Source organism: Pan troglodytes, chromosome 18 (assembly GCF_028858775.2).
Source record: "Pan troglodytes isolate AG18354 chromosome 18, NHGRI_mPanTro3-v2.0_pri, whole genome shotgun sequence".
Lineage (NCBI taxonomy): Eukaryota > Metazoa > Chordata > Mammalia > Primates > Hominidae > Pan > Pan troglodytes.
This window is the reverse complement of record NC_072416.2, coordinates 7,032,846-7,047,697: the sequence shown is the minus strand read 5'-3', so window position 1 is coordinate 7,047,697 and position 14,852 is coordinate 7,032,846. Positions and strand designations below refer to the sequence as shown.

Here is a 14,852-nt window from a genome sequence, read left to right as displayed (position 1 = left end):
GCTCACTGCAACCCCCGCCTCCTGGGTTCATGCGATTCTCCTGCCTCAGCCTCCCCAGTAGCTGGGAACACAGTCTCACACCACCAAACCCAGCTAATTTTTGTATTTTTAGTAGAGACGGAGTTTCACTATGTTGGCCACACTGGTCTTGAACTCCTGACCTTGTGATCCGCCCGCCTTGGCCTCCCAAAGTGCTGGGATTACAGGTGTGAGCCACCACGCCCAGCCTTGCAATTTTTTTTTTTTTTTTTTTGAGATAGAGTCTTGCTCTGTTGCCCAGGCTGGAGTGCAATGGCATGATCTCGGTTCACTGCAACCTCCACCTCCTGAGTTCAAGCAATTCTCCTGCCTCAGCCTCCCGAGTAGCTGGTATTACAGGTGCACGCCACTACGCCCGGCTAATTTTTGTATTTTTAGTAGAGACAGGGTTTCACCATGTTGGCCAGGCTCGTCTCGAGCTCCTTACCGCAAGTGATTCCCCCCAGCCTTGGCTTCGCAAAGTGCTGGGATTACAGGCGTGAGCCACCGCGCCCGGCCTGATACTTGCTATTTTTAAAAATGTAATAGGCATCCTAATGGGTGTCAGGGGATATCTTACTGTGGTTTGGATTTGTGTTTCTCTAATGGTTAGTGATATTGAACATATTTTCATACGCTTTTTGGCCATTTCTATATATATATTTTTAAAATGTATATTCAAACCAGGCCTGGTGGCTCACACCTGTAATCCCAGCACTTTGGGAGGCTGAGGCAGAAGGATTACTGGAGGCCAGGAGTTCAAAACCAGCCTGCTCAAGATAGTGAGACCTCATCTCTACGAAAGAAAAATTAAAACATTAGCAGGGCCTGGTGGCTTGTGCCTGTGGTCCCAGATACTTGGGAAGCTGAGGTGGGAGGATTGCTTTAGTCCAGGAGGTTGATTTGCAGTGAGCTGTGATTGCACTGCTGCACTTGGGCCTGGGCAACAGAGCGAGACTCTGTCTCAAAAACAAACAAACAAAAAAGGCTAGGCACAGTGACTCACACCTGTAATCCCAGCACTTTGGGAGGCCAAGGCAGGCAGATTACCTGAGGTCAGGAGTTCGACACCAGCCTGTCCAACATGGCAAAACCCCGACTCTAGTAAAAATACAAAAAATTAGCCTGGCGTGGTGGCGTGCACCTGTAATCCCAGCTACTCGGGAGGCTGAGGCAGGAGAATCGCTTGAACCCGGGAGGCAGAGGTTGCAGTGAGCCGAGATCGCACCACTGCACTCCAGCCTGGGTGACAAGAATGAAACTCCATCTCAAAAACAAAAACAAATACAAAAAGAGAGAAATGTCCATTGATGGACTTTGCCGTATTGCTCAGGCTGGTCTCAAATTCCTGGGCTCAAGTGATTCTTCCACTTTGGCCTCCCAAAGTGTTGGGATTACAGGCAGGACCCACTGTGCCTGGCCTATGGCAGCTTTTTTGTTTTTTTTTTAGACGGAGTCTCAGTCTGTTTCCCAGGCTGGAGTGTAGTGGCACGATCTCGGTTCACTGCAAGCTCATTGCAACCTCCGTCTCCCAGGTTCAAGTGATTCTCCTGACTCAGCCTCCCGAGTAGCTGGGATTACAGGTGCGTGCCACCATGCCCGGTTAATTTTTGTATTTTTGGTAGAGACGAGGTTTCACCTTATTGGCCAGACTGGTCTCGAACTCCTGACCTCAAGTGATCTGCCGCTTCAGCCTCCCAGAGTGCTGGGATTACCAGTATGAACCACCTCTCCTGGCCATACTTACTATATTTTCAATTTAAGACGGGTTTATTGGGATGTAACTCCATTGTATGTTGAGGAGCATGAGTATTTCAAGTTTTTTTTATCTGTACTGGTGCAAATGATGTTGTTTTTCTTTCTTTCTTTTTTTTTTTTTTGAAATGGAGTCTCACTCTGTTGCCCAGGCTGGAGTGCAGTGGTGCAATCTCAGCTCACTGCAACCCCTGTCTCCCAGGTTCAAGCGATTCTCCTGCCTCCGCCCCCTGAGTAGCTGGGATTACAGGCGCCTGCCACCATGCCCGGCTAATTTTTTTATTTTCAGTAGAAACGGGGTTTCACCATGTTGACCAGACTAGTCTCAAACTCCTGACCTCAGGTGATCCACCCACCTCAGCCTCGCAAAGTGCTGGGATTACAGGCGTGAGCCACCATGCCTGGCTGGTGGTGTTTTTCATTTCAAATTCCAGTTGTTTACTGTTTTTCAAAATATGAAAACAGGAATCTGTGCTGAATGAAACAAAATAGACCTGTGCCAAGATGTAAAAAGGAAAAGTTAACCAGCCCCCATCTTCCCCACCCTTGATACCTAGCATTAGCACACAGGCCTGTGTTAGTCCAGACCTTTCTCCTTGCTCAGCAAACTTGTAAAATGTATGGGCTGTATGATAGTTGGGTATCAATAAAAACAAACAGGATCGTGGTCACACAAATGGAGATTTTTGTTGATTTTTACCACAGTAGAATAACACTATGCCATGTTATTCTACAACTTCCTTTTTGCACTTAATTTATTATGGCCAAACATGGTGGCTCACGCCTGTAATCCCAGCATTTTGGGAGGCCGAGGCGGGCGGATCACCTGAGGTCAGGAGTTTGAGACCGGCCTGCCAACATGGTGAAACCCCATCTCTACCAAAAATACAAAAATTACCCAGATGTGGTGGTGGGCGCCTGTAATCCCAGCTACTCGGGAGGCTAAGGCAGGAGAATCGCTTGAACCAGGGAGGCAGAGGTTGCAGTGAGCCAAGATTGCACCATTGCACTCCAGCGTGGGTGACAGAGCAAAACTCTGTCTCAAAAAAAAAAAAAAAAATTATTATGGCCCAGCCTGTAGTAGTGGATACAGATTGTGCCCTGGTTCTTTATGCATGAATGTTTGTGTACACACACACACACACACACACACACACACACACACACGTGTGCATGCACACACACACACATTGTTCCACAGAAAGAAAGTCTATACAAAGCATGAGTGCTTTATTTAAGTACATTTTTTTCTGCTTTTTGTCTGTTTCCACCCTCCCTTTGGATAATCTGAATCAATAACTGCCGAATGGATGGTTCGGAGGTGTAAGCTCGTCTTCCTGGTTAGTGCTAAATTCTGTAAGTGCAGAAATGAGGTCATCATATGAGCCTCTCCAGGCTGGGCCTAGTACAGGGCTGAGCATGTGTGGGGCGCTGACAGCCTAGAGTTTGGTTCTGGACCTCCGTTTGTCTGTCTATGAGGGATCATGGTGATAGTACCACTTCATAGGGTAGTTGGAAGAGTAGGAGGGGTCGAGTGTCTGGGATGCCTGACGTGGAGCAGGTCTCAGGAAGCTGAACACTCCTCACTGAGTAGGTCTCAGGAAGCTGAACGCTCCTCACAGAAACCTGGGGGACTGGGTGGTGGTTGCTGCTGTGCTGAGGAGGAGGAACAGGGCTGAGGAGGGATGCCCTGGTGTGTGATGGCAGCCCTGCGTGCTGGGGATGGGCTGCTCAGAGCTGGGGGTTGGGAGGTGAGGGGGGCAGGCTGGCTTCCAGGGACCCTCCAGCCCTAATCGCAAGTTGTTTCCTCCTCTCTGCTTTTCCAGGACAAGCAGCTGCGGATCTTTGACCCCAGAACAAAGCCGCAGGCCTCTCAGGTGAGTTGTGTGGGCAAGCTGGGGTGGGTTGAAGCCTCCACTGAGGCTGAGGACCCAGTGGTTCTAGCAGGTGGAGGTAGGGGCAGGCCTGGGGTCCTGGCAGACATGTTCTGCAGCACCAGGGGTCCCCAGGAGGTGGACCACCACTGCTGGGAGCTCTTCTTGTAAAGTGTGTTGTGGGTCCTGGGAGGGCCTGGCTTTGATCACCGGGTGGCAGAAGCTAAGCTTCCCCCAGGCTCTCCACGGAGGCCATCGTGTGGCTTCAGGCCACGATCTGAGATTCCCACTTCCTTCCTTTGAGACCTTCACCCTGGCACGGTCAGCAGAGACCAGCTGCAGAGGAGCCAAAAAGAAACAACCCCTGTGCTCTGCAGGAAGACCCTGGGTAGGACCTGTCAAAACGTACAGGGTCCAGGGACTGAGCGTGTTCTGGTTTGTGTCTGTGCATGGAGTGTGCGTGGCCATTTCAGTTCCGAGCGGGGAAGCTGGGACCTGGCTCACGCTGCAGGCGTCCAGCCACTGGGACACCGTTCATTTGCCCTACAGAGACCTTGTAGGCAGGAGCAACAACCCTGGGACAGGGCCCTGTGTCTGGCTCCGTAAACATTGCCTGTGCTAGGCAGGTAGTTGCTGGGGGCTTCTCTTGCTGGGCTGGTTTAGTGCTTCCCTGAGTAACTGGCCCGGGAGCAGAGGCCTGAGTAATGCCAAGGGGGCAGACATAGATGGCCTGAAGGAGGACGGGCTTGTCTGAGGGGTCTGCGCAAGGGGCGCTGGGGGATACGGGCCCATGGTCACCTGGGCTGTGGGAAGCCATTAGAGAGTTGTTTTTTCTTTTTTTTTTGAGACGGAGTCTCGCTCTGTCGCCCAGGCTGGAGTGTAGCGTTGTGATCTCGGCTCACTGCAAGTTCCGCCTCCTGGGTTCACACCATTCTCTCACCTCAGCCTCCCGAGTAGCTGGGACTACAGGCGACCGCCACCACGCCCGGCTATTTTTGTTTTTGTATTTTTAGTAGAGACTAGGTTTCACCATGTTAGCCAGGATGGTCTCGATCTCCTGCCCTCGTGATCCTCCCGCCTTGGCCTCCTAAAGTGCTGGGATTACAGGCCTGAGCCACCGTGTCCGGCCGCCATTAGGGAGTTTTAAGCAGGAAGTGCGATGAGTAGATTTACATTTCTTTTTTTGGGTGGGGAGATGGAGTCTTGCTCTTTCACCCAGGCTGGAGGGCAGTGGCGCAATCTCGGCTCGCTGGAAACTCCGCCTCCTAGGCTCAAGTGATTTTACTGCCTCAGCCTCCTGTGTAGCTGGAACTACAGGTGCCCGCCACCACGCCCGGCTAATTTTTTTGTATTTTTAGTGGAGACGGGGTTTCACCATGTTGGTCAGGCTGGTCTCGAACTCCTGACCTTGTGATCCACCCTCCTCGGCCTGCCAAAGTGCTGGGATTACAGACGTGAGCTACCGCGCCTGGCCATGGATTTACATTTCTAAAAAGAACTTTCTAGAAGCTGAGGAGGCTTATTCCCTGAGGAAGGTGAAGTTTAGGGTCCTACTGTTAGCTCAGGAGAGGAGCTCCCCAGCAAAGACCTAGGCCCATCATAGATACCCCCTCCCCATTTCTAGGACGTTTTCCCCACCCGGGGTCAAGGGCAAACCACCAGCCCAAACCAAACTAGTGGTAGCCCGGAGCCCCAGAGCCCCCTACACACACAAGACTCAGGAGAGAAACCCAGTCACATGGAAGATTGCAACTTTTTAGTCCAAACGGTACAGTCAGTTCCACTTTTGTCCAGCTGAAGACCGAGAGGACTCCCATTTAAGCAGTGAAACTAGCCAGGCAGGGTGGTTTTGGCCACACCCTGGTCATACTTGCTGGTGAGGCTGGCTGACCTCTTCATCATGTGGGACCTGGGCCTGGTAGATGGTGGCTGTCTGCATCTCAAGACAGTGTGGGTGTGTACGGTATCCTCACTAGGTAGCTTTCTTTGACCTCCAAGCCTTTGCCCAGAAAGCGGGGCCCAGGCTCAGCTTGAAGGTGCCACGGAGGCTTCCCCCGGCCCCCTTCACTTTCTCAGGTTGCACTCTCCTCTCCAGAACCCAGGGCACTGCTGGGGCACCTATGCTTCTGCCCCCGACCTACCCCTACCGGGCATGGCTCTGAGCCAGCTCACTGGGCCCACGTGATTCTTCCTATTCTCCCCTCCTCCGCCCCCTCTTTCCAGCCTTCCTCCTCCTCTCCCCTCCTCTTCCAGCAGGGCTGGGGGCGGTGACTGATGCCGAGGTGGGGATAGAGTGGCTGCTATCCAAGGGGCTCCCAGCTCCTCGAAGAGAGAGGGAGAGGATCTGGTTCTGGAGGGAGCCCCCCTGCGGGGCTTTGGGGCGAGGAGACCTGGGAAGAGCGTGGGTGGCTCCCACCCCTTCCAGCTGCTGGCTGGGGCCTGTGCTCGGGCCCTGGTGCGGGGGCAGCAGGCCTGGAATGCCGCTCTCCGTGTGGCCCTGCCCCCCACTTCCGCCCAGGGCATCTGGCCCACACCTGGCTTCTATTAGGAAAACCGCTGCTGGCAGCCAGGGCCGGTGTGAGCCGAGGGGCCGGCTCGAGGGAGAGGCCTTCTGGGAGCTCCTTCTCTGGCAATCCTCCTTCCTGCCTAGTGGGGTGTGGCTGGGGGTCAGGGAGCGGGGCCGCCTGCCCTCCATCCAACCTCTGTCCTCTGTGGGTCCCACCCCACCTGAGCCCTGGTGCTATCCCGGAGCCCAGAGTGGGCCAGGGAGTCCGCCCTCCACTGTCTTGTTGGAGCCCTGCCTCAGGCGTGAGCTTTGAGCAGGGGACCCTGGGGAGGCTCCTCCTCACACCCATGCTTGGTTCTTATACTGCATGTATGACCCTTTGTTATGCGCCAGGCACTTGGCATATTCCACTTCCTCGGAGGTGCAGACCCCGAGAGTCGGATGGTTCTGTGGCTTCTTCATGGTCCCACCTCAGGGTGACAGAGGCAGGCTCGCCCCTCTGGTTGCAGAACCCCCAGGACCCCCACTGCCGCCCCTTCCCTTTACAACCGGCCCAGCTGGGGCTGGGTGAGGCCCTGGAGCCCAGGCTGTTCTGGGAAAGTGGCAGCCCCAAATGAGTGTTGAGGCCTCAGAACCCTTGTCTGGGCGGGAGGGGGCCCCGGATTGAGCCCTCTAGGAATCTCAGTGCATGAGACAGGCCAGTGGGGGGTGGTGAACCTCAGAGGAGGGAAGGGGGTAAGTGGGGGGTCTTACTATTGAAGCAGGTGCCCTCACCCCAGCAAGGAGCCAGGGCTGCTCCTGGAACCATCCTGCCCTGCACAGGAAGTGTCGCCATGGTGATGAAGGGGCGGGCATGCGCCTCCCCTCCTGCACCCCCTGCGGGGCTGACCCTGCTCCTGCCCTGCCACAGCCCCTCCTATTCTCAGAGCTAGGTGGTGGGGGCCCTCTTGGGGCTGCAGGGTAGCAGGATGCCTGGGTCCCAGCTGCAGCCCCTGTTCTTGCCCCCTATGCAGGAAAATGAGGAGCTGGGGAGAGGGCTCTTCTCTGAGGCTTGCTGAGGCTGGCAAACGGGTCTTGCTCTGTCGCCCAGGCGGGAGTGCAGCGGCGCCAACACGGCTCACTGTAGCTTTGACCTCCTGGGCTCAAGCAATCCTCCTGCGTCAGCCTCCCTGGTAGCTGGGACTACAGGCACGCACCACCACGTCAAGTTAGTTGGGTTGTTTGTTTGTTTGTTTTTTGAGATAGAGTCTTGCTCTGTCACCCAGGCTGGAGCACAGGGGCACAGTCTCGGCTCACTGCGAGCTCCACCTCCCAGGTTCAAGCAATTCTCCCGCCTCAGCCTCCCGAGTAGCTGGGATTATAGGCACCTGCCACCATGCCCAGCTAATTTTTGTATTTTTGGTAGAGATGGGGTTTCACCATGTTGGCCAGGCTGGTCTTGAACTCCTGACCTCAGGTGATCCACCCGCCTCGGCCTCCCAAAATGCTAGGATTACAGGTGTGAGCCACTGTGCCGGCCTAGTGTTTGTTTTTTTAAGAGAGAATTTTTCAGTTTGTGGCCCAGGCTGCTCTGGAACTCCTGGGCTCAAGCCGTCCTCCCACCTCAGCCTCCCAAAGTGTTGGGATTACGGCAGGTACCATTGCGCCCAGCCCACCTCTCATTTTTGATACTGGTGATCACTCCATTGATGAGGAGTTACAGGGTAAGGGGTGGGCCACTGACCCCCTCCCTCACCTGGGGGCTTCCTGTGGTCTCTGGGCAAACTGAGCTGGGTGTACCCACAGTGGGGAGTGGCTGGGCACGGACAAAGCTCTTACCTGGACCTCCGAAGGCTGGGCTGAATGCTCCAGGGAGCAAGAGCTGGCCCAGGATGTTTGCTGGAAAGCAGAGCGTTTCTGGGGCAGCTGTGGTCCTGGGCGGCTCCTCCTCCCTTCCCTGCTGCCTCCTAGCTGCGACTTTGTGCAAGCCTCATCACCACTCTGAGCCTCACGTCCATCTTGTGCAGGTGGAGGAGACAGCTGGGGCCGAGCCACTTTGCACCATGGCTTCCTCTCTCTGTGCCTTTAGGCTTCCCACATGTGAATTAGGAAGGTGGGAGATACAGGCCAAGGGCGTCCCACCCCTAGCCTTAGCCTGTGCCCCTAGGTGAAAAGTGCTCAGTGGCAGCCCCTGGGGGACCCTGCAGGCTTGGCCCAGCCTCCACCTCCCTCGTCCCCACCTGCTGGCTGAGCGGGTCTCTCTGCTTTCAGTTTCCAACTCTTTGCAGATGCCAGTTCCCATACCTGGCTCACGCCTGTCAACCCTCCCAGCCTAGCAGGAATGACGCTAGGTCTTCCCTCACTTACAGTCTGGCGGTACCCTGCTATCACCTGTGAGACATGCACACTTGACACGTGTCAGACACAATCCTGAGCCTTCTACAAGTGTTCCCTCTTACTCCTTGTGGCCGTCTTCAAAAGTAGGTCCTTCAGCACCATAGGAAAGGTTAAAAAAAAAAAGTAAATTCTGTTACAGTGCTTTTTACAGACATGGAAACTGAGGCACAGAGCTAGTGACTGACCCACCAAGGGAGGTGGCCAGGCTGGGGCTCTCCTGGGTCCACCTCCAGAGCTTCCTCCCCTAACACCGTGCGGCTTCCCCATGGCATGCATAGTCACAGGGAATGACACACTGATTTCTCTTTGGCCTACATCTGCCTCCCTGATGTGTTTATTCCACGGGCACAGGGACTTTCCCCATTTTATTCACCATGTCATCTCGAATAGTGTGTGGCTCAAATACCCATATGACGAGAGAACAGATGAGTGAGGGGCACTGCTTCCCCCGAGCACCTGCCCTCTATCTGAGAACCATCTGGCCCCACTGCCAGCTCCTAGCACAGTTCTGGCCCCTGGGAGGCCTTGTGTGTTTCTTGAATGAATGAGTGACTTTTGGACAAGCTAAGAGCCACCTGGTGGGCTGCACACACGCAGATATTTGCACAACAAACACCAACGAGAGGGCAGGAGCCTGAATGACACTGTGACCCTCTCCGGGTGTTGAGGGCAGGGCTGGCCAATGGCTCGACCCTTGTCCTGACCCGATATCCCCTCTTACGTGGAGAGAGGGCAGTGGGGCCTTGGTTCTCAGGCTCCAGCCCCAACTTCCTGTGCCGGCCACAGCCTGGTGGGAAGGGAACAGTGAGAAAAGCCCCTCGAAGGACGGGACCTGGAGCCATTTCCGATGGTCTCCCACGCTGGAGTCAGCCTCCACGGGCTGGGGAGGGGGCCCCAGGCCAGCTCCTCGCAGGCTGCTTCCCTCCCTCATTCATTCCCAAGGAGATCGTGGGAAGCTCGGAGGAAGCTGGCCATGGTTTGGGGTGAGCTATTTTTGGTAACAGGGTCCTTCGTCTCAGGCTCCAGGGGCCAGGGTGACTGGGAGGAGCTGTTTGCATTTCCTCTGGCCCCCTCAGCTCCCCACTGCCAGGGCCCAGGAGGACAGGGCCCCACCCACCATGTGAGCTTCCCTCTCCTCCCAGGGGCCGGGAGCCTTCCTGCTGGCAGCTCCAGCACCTCGGGAGGGCCAGGAGAGGCACTACTTGGCGCTCTCTGGACGTTGCCCAGAGGTGGGTCCCAGGCCCTGCCTCTTGCCTGGGGCAGCCACAGTGATCCTCGAAATCCCCCAATTTACACGGTGCTTTGCCACAAGCCCTGCCCTTCCACATGGCGACAGCCCTGGGAAGCGGGTGGCACCGCACCGTGAGCCCCTTACACAAGCGAGAGAAATGAGGCATTGAGAGAGTGTGACATCCCCAGGATCACACAGCTCTTGGGGGCAAGAAAGTGCCAGTGCCTTTAGCCCCTGGCACAGCAGGGAAGGGGCCTGGAGCTGGGGAGTGAGGCAGCCCTCTCCTTGGGAGGAGGGACACTAGGGAGGAGCAGCCAGGTTGGCCTCTGGGTGCAGAGCTGCCCTCAACTGGGGCGGAGGCGGGGCTGATCCCCGGGGTGCTTCGGAGAACACCCTTGGTCCCAGTGGGGACGTGGAGAAGGACCCAGCCCTTCCCACCCTCTGTGAGGCTTTCAGGCAGGTGGGCAGCAGAAGTTCCCCAGTTCAGGCCCATTCCAGGGGGCCCCGCCCACCAGCAGGGGCCCTGGGGGCTCAGGTCCACCTCTTGCCTCCTGCAGAGCACGCAGGCCCATGAGAACAGCAGGGATAGCCGGCTGGCATGGATGGGCACCTGGGAGCACCTTGTGTCTACTGGATTCAACCAGGTAGGGGGTTCCTCCTGGAGGAGCAGGGCACGGCCAGGTGGGGACATGTCCAGCCCTTTGGGCGGGGACGAAACCAATGGGAGGCGGGGGACCGAGGGCCAGTTCCAGGCCTGTCCATATACGGCCTGGCTGTGCTGCCGGGTCTCAGAGCCTCAGGGGACTGACGGCTGCTGAAAACTGGCAGATTCCATTTGTAATAGCTCAGCCTGACCCCAGAAGCCATAGTGGCCCCACAGGGACCCGAGAACACAGAGGGAACCGCCCCTCATCCTTTGTCACCTAAGGGTTCTTAAAGGGGCAGAACATGAAAACCCAAATTCTCTTTCCCTGGGGTGACTCCCACCCCCACTCCAAGCCCTGCTCTGGAGCAGGTGCCCCGTGTCAGGCTGCACCCTCAGGCGCTGGTTTCCCTGGGAGCCCCCCCGGGTGGGGCTGAGGGACAGGCCCCTCTGAGCCCCTCTCTCGCCCTCCCTGCAGATGCGTGAGCGCGAAGTGAAGCTGTGGGACACGCGGTTCTTCTCCAGCGCCCTGGCCTCCCTCACCTTGGACACCTCGCTTGGGTAGGAGCTGCGGCACGCAGGTGGGCTGGGGGGCTGATGACCCAAGGCGCCGCAGGCGAGGGCACCTGATCCGGCCTGTCAGTGAGGCGGGCTGATCTCCGGGGTGTTCTGGGGTACCTGATCTGGGCTGCAAGGCCTTGCAACAGACACCTGGCCCTGTACCCCCGGAGCTTCCAGATGTCATGAGCAGCAGGTGCTCAGGTGCCCCTCTGGCCCCTGGTAGTAGAGTGGGCCCTTGGTCACCAGAGGTTTCATGGCTGGGGGTTGACACAGGTATGCTTGGTATTCAGGGAGAGGGTGTGATCCAGAAGTGCGAGAATACGCTTCATTTTTCTGTGGATGTTCTGGCAGGGCTGAGGCCCAGGGAGGCTCCAGGCTATGATAGGAGGGTGGACGTGGGCATTGTTGGACAGCCTGGCAGGGTGGGGGTGGGGGTGGAGGTGGAGGTGGGCCTTGGCTTATGCGGCCCACTGAGGTTTATGCGGCCTACTCCACACCAGCCACATGGCTGTCCTGTTCTATCCTGAGGTATGTCCCCAGGTGGGGCTGGTGCCCAGGCAGCCTGGGGGGCTCCAGGTGCACCTCATCCTTCCATCCGCCCCCAGAAGTGTGTGGAGAGGGCTTTTGGCAGTGCCTGGTGGGGTCCTGGCCAGGCACAGTCAGCTGTGTGCCGAGATGGCCTTGGCCCACTGCGGCTCAGGAGCCAGACACCAGGAGGCCCAGGACAAGCATTTATGAGTGACGCATCTGTTCAGACCACACACAACACAGCTGGGGAGACTGAGGCTGGGGGGGTGTTCAGAGATGTAGCCAGGCAGGGCCGGGGTGGAGAGACAGGGACTCCATCCGCCTTCTGAAGCTTCAACCGTGACTCATAAGGGCCTTGCTGGAATCTTCACAGGCAGGGGGATCCGAGAACGTCAGAGCCAGGAAAGGGGTGGTACTTGGCAAGCTTATTCATTCTTCCATTGCATAACTGAGGAAACTGAGTCACAGGCAACAGTGACCTGTCCAGGCTCTGGGAGCAGCAAGGGTATGTGTCTGGGGGTAAGGAAGGCTGCGGGATCTTCCGGGGAGTCCCCAGAAGAGCTCCCACCTGAGTACCAGCGAGAGCTCCTGCCAAGGGCTTCCCCGGGCTGAGAGCCGCCCAGAGGAGGGGTAGGGGTCAGGGTGACAGTGACGCCCTTTCCCACCCTGTCACACCCAGGGAGGGGCTGAGAAGCTAGCAAGGCCCATTTTACAGATGAGGGAGGCAAAGGTGAGCAAGATTCGGCACCTTCCCTGAAGCCATATGGAGGGTAAGAGGCAGAGTCAGGGCTGCCCTCAGCCTCCTGCCTGCTCTGGGCATTGGAGATTCAGGGAGGAGTCAGTGGGACCCGCCCCGCCTTGAGGAGTCGGAGTTCCCGGGCCTTCAGACTCCACGTCTAGGATCTGGCCCCATGTCCCCCATCCCGGGCCCAGAGCTGCCTGGCATCTTGTCTTCTAGACCTTTCTAGGTCAGACAGCCCCTTCCCTGCAGGGCCCCCAGCGGAGGCATTGGTGTGAAGGGACCTGGCACCAGTCACTTCCACCCACCACTTCCTGCCTTCCAGGCTCCACCCCCAGTGACAGGGTCCCCATCCCCTGCAAGCATCTCCTGCCCGGCCCCAGTGTGGCCTCTGGAGGAGTTAATGATGCCCAGACCTCGCGGTGCCACTGGCCAAGGCTGACCCTGTAATTACCACAGTTAAGAATAGCCTCGAAGGACCAGTGAGGACTGGAATTTCTCAAATCACTCCCAGATGGGTGGCCAGGCTAGGGTCCTCTCCCCTCTGCCCCCGAGCCCTGGCCCCTGCTCTGCCAGCCCCCATGAAGCTGGTGGATGCCAAGGATGTGTGCCAGCCCCCCAGCTGTTCTGAGAGGTGGCAGGTCCCCTGCACCCCCAGGCGTCCTGGAAGCTGGAGCCCCCCACTAACTCCCTGGGGTGCTGGGGCCTCTGAGCAAATCTAGGCTGAGCATGGAAAGTCTTGAGTGTCATCTGTGGGCACGGCTAATGGGGAGGTTGGCAACTGCATCCACTCCACCACCCTCGAGTTCTTCTGTTTTACAGATTTTCCATCTTGGCTTGGGCAGAACAGTGTGTGCCCTTATGAGAGCTAGAGGAGGCCAGGGTTCGTGCACACACCCCGTCCCCTCCTCATCCTCACCCAGGGGCCTCCGCTGTGGTCCCACCTATGCCCTTCCCCTGACATTTGTGGAGTATCTGAGGGGAAGCCAGCCACAGTGAGAGGAGCAGGGGCTGGCAGCCAGGCCAGCCTCGAACACCAAGGTCCTGTCTGTGCTCAGGCAGCGTCCACGGAGGGCTGCCCAGCACTTTGTGTGCTTGGTACCATGCTTGGCGCAGGGTGGAGGTGGGGGGATAACGAGAGGGACTGGCAGCCTGCACTGAAGGAACAGCTCATGCTTTGGTCTTGGAGATGCAGAGATACACCTGTCTTGGGTGCCACGCTTCTGGGTGTGAATTGAGCGGGGATGAGTGTGTGAACGCCTGTGAGGGGGCTGGGTGAACTGTATCACCCCCTACCCCCATGGAAGTAGGGTGTATTGCTTCTGTAGCTCACAGTGGCCCTAAGCCCTCCCACGTGGCCGGCAGCCCCACCCGTGGCTGGGGAGCAGGTGCTGGGGTCCTGTCTCCACTTACTGTGAGCATGTTGTCTTCCCTCCCTGTGGCCACTCCTTTTCAATAGACGAGGTCGCCGGGCATGAAACAAGAGCATGTGTCACCCACATGGCCCAGGGCCTGCTGCAGTCAGCACCTGGTGATGGGGGCTCGCACACCCCCACGTCTGCCCCTGGTCCCTGGCCTAGAGTCGGGGGCTTGTCCCGGGTCGAGGCTGCATCTCAGCTTGGTCGCCCCCTGGCTGGGTTCTCCCCTTCCCCGAAGCCCTGATCTGATGGCACACTCCAGACACTGTTCCAGGGAAGGCTTCCTTTCTTTGGGCCCTGCCACCCCCCCGCCATTGCCCCCTGCCACCATCCCACTCGGCCAGGTTTGCTTTGCAGTGAAAACATTTCTTCAGTAGCCGCCGTGTTCAGCAGCAGCCTCAGGCCCACAAAGGCCCCTTTGACGATGCAGCCACGGGCAGGGGGAGGCAGGCCTGGCCGCAGCCACTCCCCTAATGGGACCCAGGCCTACAGGAAATCCACCTGGGCTGCCGCCGCTGCCTCAGGAAGAAGGGGCCCCACCCAGGCCCACTGCCACCACCCACTGCCCGCCATGACCCACGGCCCGCCTCCTCCCTCCTCGTGCCAGAGCCCTCAGCAGCCGCTAATTGAATCCAGAGCCTCGCGTGGCTGGGCCTGACTCGGCACTGACATCAACACCCGCGCCGCGGGGCCTGCTCCCTGGGTCTGGCTGGGCTGACTCTGTCCCACCAGGGGTGAGCCTGAGTGCTGGGGGCCGGGGCCATGACCTGTGGGACAGTGGCATGGGGTCTGCAGGAGGCTCACTCCAGCATGTTCTGGGTGCCCCTGCAGCGGCAGCCCAGTGGGTCCCCTCCCCTCCATCCCACTGAGGGTAACAGGAAAAGGTGCTGTGTGTCCATCACTGTCCCCAAGCTCCCTGCACCCAGTCCAGGCCACAGCTTCACTCAGCATCACTGCCCCGACCTCAGCATGCAGCCTTCCTGGAAAATGCTCCCATTTCTAGGGTTTCCAGAAAGCCTGGGCACATCCCTAATGCAGGGGCTGAGGGGGCATCCCAAGGCCACCAATCCTGGCACCATCTGCAAGCCAGCCTGGGCCCTTTGTTCCTGTCCCCCAGCTTGTCCTGCTCACTGGGGCCCGGCCCCTTTCTCCCCACCCATGGGGTCCCTGCCTTTGATGATTCACACTTCCCCTCCCACCAAA

General features: G+C 57.7%; 2 protein-coding genes across 2 annotated transcripts in view; both read left to right on the top strand.

The window, feature by feature from the left end:
* Positions 1-14,852, top strand: part of CORO7-PAM16 (CORO7-PAM16 readthrough) — a 77,481-nt gene that overhangs the window by 17,305 nt on the left and 45,324 nt on the right. The window contains 3 exon segments of the mRNA NM_001347979.1: positions 3,600-3,650; positions 10,318-10,404; positions 10,882-10,964. Of these exon segments, the coding sequence (NP_001334908.1) occupies positions 3,600-3,650; positions 10,318-10,404; positions 10,882-10,964 (221 nt within the window).
* The window catches only part of CORO7 (coronin 7), a 61,826-nt gene that overhangs the window by 17,305 nt on the left and 29,669 nt on the right, over positions 1-14,852 (top strand). The window contains 3 exon segments of the mRNA NM_001347980.1: positions 3,600-3,650; positions 10,318-10,404; positions 10,882-10,964. Of these exon segments, the coding sequence (NP_001334909.1) occupies positions 3,600-3,650; positions 10,318-10,404; positions 10,882-10,964 (221 nt within the window).